At 41.3% G+C, this 5,771-nt stretch overlaps 1 protein-coding gene across 1 annotated transcript in view; it reads right to left on the bottom strand.

The window, feature by feature from the left end:
- The window catches only part of LOC139653832 (collagen alpha-4(IV) chain-like), a 25,633-nt gene extending 20,672 nt beyond the window's left edge, over positions 1-4,961 (bottom strand). Inside the window, exons 1-4 of the mRNA XM_071530820.1 lie at positions 4,936-4,961; positions 3,603-3,645; positions 1,293-1,361; positions 80-214 (exon numbers count right to left, since the gene is read on the bottom strand). Of these exons, the coding sequence (XP_071386921.1) occupies positions 80-214; positions 1,293-1,361; positions 3,603-3,645; positions 4,936-4,961 (273 nt within the window). The remainder of the gene's footprint in view (positions 1-79; positions 215-1,292; positions 1,362-3,602; positions 3,646-4,935) is intronic.
- Positions 4,962-5,771: the final 810 nt, after the last annotated feature.

Here is a 5,771-nt window from a genome sequence, read left to right as displayed (position 1 = left end):
TATCTGTCCCTCTGTCTTTGTCTCCTTGTCTCACACACTAACACACACAACACATCCCCATAAATATACACACACTCACCCTGTCTCCTTTGGGTCCCTCTGGGCCAGGTGGTCCCTCTGTGCCCCTCCGGCCCTTCTCCCCATGTGGCCCCTCTCGACCCCTGGGCCCCATCGGTCCCTGGGTGCCTTGCCTCCCTTGCTTCCCTGGAGCCCCCTGCAAAGAGGACAACATTAGACAATGATTATGGTTGGCCTTTTGGGTTAATGACATTGATCCTTCTTTGCCTTAAAGGAGCATTAAGTAATTTATGACTTTTATCGACTCTATCGGCAACCAAGGAACTGCAGCAACAGTGACAGGTTTCTGGCACAGCCTCTGGTAGCCTGTCATGGACAGAAAAATAAAAGCCACATTTTCACAATAGAACGAGAAAGTAGCTAATTACAGCAGAGCTCCAACAGAATCGTCTAGTGAAGAGGTAATATATCATGATGCAAAACAATACTGCTTTGTCATTTGCTTTATTGGCTTGAGAATTAAATGTGTTGCAACGCCGGTCACTCACTCGCAGCGTTGTCCTCTTAGCAGCTGAAAATGCACGAGGACGGGTTGGGGCTGTTTCTAAATCACAGAGTACGGGCCAGAAAACCAGAAATTTCAGTGCCTGGCCAAGTAACTGTTAAATCATTAGTATTGATTAACAACCCTGTCAACCCCCAACAGATATGTTATGGTCAGTTTGTGCTATGGGGCAGGCAAAATCTTACTTAATGGACCTTTAAGGTTACTGTTTCATGTTCTGTTGAAAATAATGACAAAAATTGGAGGAATGACTGAAGGAAGGAAGGAAGGAAGGAAGGAAGGAAGGAAGGAAGGAAGGAAGGGAGGAAGGAAGGAAGGAAAGGAAGGAAAGGAAGGATGGAAGAAAGTAATAATATTAAAAGAGATATGCTTTAAAAGTATACCATGACATTTTGAATTTTAGTTGGGGGGTTTCTTTTCTTTTCTTTACTTTACATACTAGTGCTGTTAGCATTGTTAGCATTCCTCATTGAAACAAGGAGCACAGCTAGCTATAAGCTCACTGCTTGCAACACTAACAAAGTAATTTTAGGAAACCTAAAGGACAAACGTAAAAATTTTTTCCCTCAATGTGATAATTGTCTGGTGAAGAAAAACAACAAAAAATCAGAATGTCAAGCTTTCCATTTAAATGTTGTATTGGAAAACCATTTAAGACAAAAGGTCAGCAAGGTGATATCAGATAACAACATAAGAGGAAACTTCATACCCGTGCTCCTTTGGCAGGGAGACACTGGCACACGGAGCAGTCTCTTCCTTCACATCGATCCTGCACCCCCTGGGAAACAATGAACCATTACTGACAGGAAGAATGACCACTACTGCATGTGTAAGAGAGACATGAAGAGTGACTGAGGCTGTGTGTGTGTGTATATGTGTGTGTGTGTGGGTGGGTCAGAGGAGTTCACCAGGTAAAGTTGTGATTGGGTCATATCCGCCATTCCTGAATATTTACGGCCCTTGAGAATAAACCGTGAGAATTAACATGTTTCTTGCTGCAGATGGGACTGGGAGGGCAGACCTGATTAGAAAGATTTAAACAAATCCTTGTTCTCACACAGACCGTGGTACATAATAAGCTCTCTGGCCTTGGTGAGGAAGAGAACACACCTGCAAGCACTGCTTCATCGTCTTTCTCACGATGCATCGAGATCCCGCTAAAATACTTCTGTGATTAATTCCACACCTCCAGACACTATCCCACCAGCCAGTGTGTGCATGTGTGGCTGGTTTTTAAAAGTGTACTGGGAATTTTACTGTGCAGCAGTGTCTGTTTCACAAACATTTAGCAATGTTTTCCCAAAGCTTACTAAATATTTGGATGAATGTGCGTTTATGTTGGCGAGGCAGAATTCTACTGCACATCTGTTGATAAACCTGACCCACTCTCTGTATCAGTCCAAACATTCATGTGGATCTCCATCAATCAGACACAACATTCCATGCAACAGATGCTTAATCCCATAATGATTATATCTTGGGCGGACCATTCCGATGCAGTGCATTTCTCAAGTGAGAACACACAGCAAGATGTGAGAACATTGGCAGGTCTCCTTTCAACAGTGTGTACTGTAACTGGCAGCTGAAGAATTAGCAGCAGAATTTGAAACTTGATGACTTGCTTCTCCCTACCGGCAGGAGCAAGTCGAGGCATCAGTTGGCCATCTTTGATTTAATTACAATGGAGAATTGGGATATACTTGTTTTTAACTACGTTTTATTTATTTAAGTATATTTGTGCGTGGGAGATGTAGCGTGTGCCAGCCGGTGAAAGTAGACAAGTGAAGGATTACTCATATCTGTTCCTGCACATTTCGTAGTAAATCAAACCCAAGGACAAACACAATAAACACAAAGAGAGCAACACAGAATTAACCAATTTACACCACAATGGTCTCATTTTGCTACACCCTTTATACTATACTATGAAAATTAATTTGAGAACGTTATATTGACGTAAATATTCTATAAGTAGGGGCTTTAAGAAAACAGTTCAAATTCCAATCCACTACTGCAGCATCCAGGTTCATGTCAGCCATTGTACTGCCTGCAACATCAAATCATAGATAGATGAAGGTAGGTGAAATAAGGCTGAATCAGGCATATTGCAACACAAAACATGTGCCCATCAAACTGGTTTCTTGGTACCATTTACTTATATCTAAAAATAGAAGGAAATTAAACCTTTTCATTTTCACAGTGCAGCAGTAATTTTGTATTAATGCACAATAGATGTATTGGAATGTGGGACTGCAAGGTAAAAAGCTTAATGGGCATCAAAACACAAAGTTCAGGGTCATCAAGTGCATCACAGACAACCTGGAGACTGCTATATAGGGAATGGAGCATCTAACATACTGGAAGAACTGAGTGACCCCAGGGAAACTCACTGATGATGCATTCAAGTGCATCAAGGGATTTTGTTAGGAAATGCTATACATACTCAACATGAGTTAAATAATCTCTTGGTGCAGTTTACATTAGGTGTGGGACAACATGTTAAGAGCAGACAGATGTGTACAGTACATAAACAGCAGTATAGGTACAGGGCTTACACACACACACACACACACACACACACACACACGCATTGAGAGCATCAGGTGCAGTTCTCCAAAACAGTAGCGTTTCCAAAAAAATGCAGTTGTAATTCAGATCAGTATGTATCAGTATGATTCCTCCTCAGTAAAGGAGAAATGCATAAAATGCTATCAAATCATTTCAGGGCCATATTGGGAAGAAGAGCAGTGTGGGGAGGTGGGGAGTTGTGGAAGAAGTGCACAAAAAACTAATTTCAATGCACATTCAAAGCATACGGTTATGGAAATGCATACTGGTTGTTTTCAGCAATATGGTGATTGGTGATATATTACATTTCTATGATTGGATGTATTTTTATGATTGAACTGTATTAAAATGACAAATGTAACAAGGGTCTCAGATTTTAAAAATTGGCATAATTGATATCTGATGTCACTGGCATGTAAAATGTAAAATGACGACTTGAATAAACACTTACTGCATTGACCTGCTGCACAAAGATGACCAGGACAAGGATCCACCTGCAAATGAGACAAAGTGATCATAGATTGACTGTGGTCTCATTTAGCCTCAAACTGTGTTTAAAATCTTGTGACAGCTAGGCAAGCCTTGGCTTCAAATAATCTCACTTGCCATTGAATTGTGATGTTATTTCTGTCTGGTGAAAGCTAACATGTTTGTTGGTGGTCTGTGTGGGTTGCACATGAACCTGAACCTGGTGTGCAGCCAGCATAGCACAAAATGTGAGGCAATTTTATAGAGGATTGTCAAAGTAAAAAAAAAAAAAAAAAATTAAATTCCACATACAAAGTTAATGCACATTAACTCCAATTTATGATCTGTTGCTGTTGCTGTTGTGTGTACAGGAACTGGTATACCACTCTAAGAAAAGGGCTACTGCAATATAGCATATCTATCATCACACTGGAGGTGACCCCACAGTGTTTCTGTGAGTGTCTCGATGTTAGTTTGTATACATACACATTCATAAGCATGTCTCAAAGGGCTTGACATACCTTTTCATATACCATTCTAGGTCATACACACTCACAGGTATTTAGTCTCCAGTTCACCTGTCCTGCATGTGTTTGGACTGTGGGAGGAAACCCACGCAAACACAGGGAGAACATGCAAACTCCACACAGAGAGGACCAGGGTCTGGATGTGAACCCTGGACCTTCTTGCTGTAAGGCCACAGTGCTAACCACCGAGCCACTGTGCCGCAGATGTGCTGATGTGTTGAATATCTGAGTAAACAGGCAAGAAGTTTGTTTGTCGCTAGGAATTTACTAGATTTACGCTGTGGGGAGTATAAAGTTTGCAAGTCCGGCAAACTTTATAACACATACCTCATAAATGTCGCCCATTGTCTAAATAACTTTGAGTGTGACAAGGTATAATAACATGTATACCGAGATGAGGGTATTTTCCCAATATACAAGGAAATAGCTTTGTGTTTTTTTTTCTTCTTCAAGTTCTTGAAAAATATTGTAATATTAGCAACAACAGGGAAAGAAGGACTGTGTACGTTTAGATTTAAGCATTTATTCTTCTGATAAAGTGTGCAAAAGCTTTATGGCTTGAGGACCAAATCAATTTTGGAATTTGAAAACAAATGAGTTGTTGATGTAAGGATATACGAGGATATCATACAACACTATTCAGATGCAAAAACCTACAAAAACCAAGCATTATTTAGTTATGGGTGCTGTTGGAGATAACTAAAATGCTAATCTATGCATCTTACATGACTTGTCTGGTTGATACTTTTATTATCAGTATCAGTATTATTATTATATTATGGGACTCACCTGAGGGTGCAGGTCACAAAGCTCATGGAGTATCTCATTGGTCTTCTTTACAGGTGAGACTTCACCTCAGTGCTGCCCCTTGTGGTGAAACAAGGTCACTTGAAACGCGAAAGCGTTCCTCTGTGGACACCTGTCTGCCTTGGGCCTGTTAACATTATATGACAACAGAAATCCCCTTTTAGCATATAATGACTTCACATACACTAGCACATACTACTGTGAGATGAAAAAGTGGAACAGATAAAAGCATTGTTGCTTCTTGGCTCCAGCCCAGTTAGTCCAGTTAGTCATCTTAAGCAATTCATAAGAGTTTACACATCAAATAGTCCATAGGTAGCAGTCCATCATGCAGATTGAACTTTTACAACTCACCCAAACTCAGAAGCTCAAATTAATCTTCATGAAGGCTACAGAACATCCTGAGCAGGATAATCTTCAGCACAACACAAACTAATCTCCCATCTCCTTATCAGTATAAACCAAATGGCTGTAACTGCCACCGTTTGCAAGCGCTGTAAGTGATGAAAGTGAGATGAGGAGGAGGAGGATGATCCGACTTGACCGCATCTGTCAGTTCAGACCGCCTCCCTCTTCAGGGGCAAGCCAAACAACTTCACTGGGCTGTTTGGTCTGTCAGGGGACTTGATCCCAGAAGGAGACCTTTAGTCCAGAAAACCGAAGCAATGACCCAATGTCACCTACAGGACACGAGTGGACGGGTGTGATGTGAGGGCTCATTGCAGAAGAGGACGGTGAACAGGAGGTGGATCACTCCTGAAGCAGGTCAGAGCTGTCTGTGTTGTTCTGGAGCTGTTGATAAAACTGGAGAAAGAGCC

This window comes from Centroberyx affinis, unplaced genomic scaffold, assembly GCF_046629955.1.
Source record: "Centroberyx affinis isolate AG114_WGS23_722 - 3 ecotype Tasmania unplaced genomic scaffold, CSIRO-AGI_Caff_v1 ptg001983l_1, whole genome shotgun sequence".
NCBI classification, from domain to species: domain Eukaryota; kingdom Metazoa; phylum Chordata; class Actinopteri; order Beryciformes; family Berycidae; genus Centroberyx; species Centroberyx affinis.
This window is presented reverse-complemented; position numbering and strand designations above follow the sequence as displayed.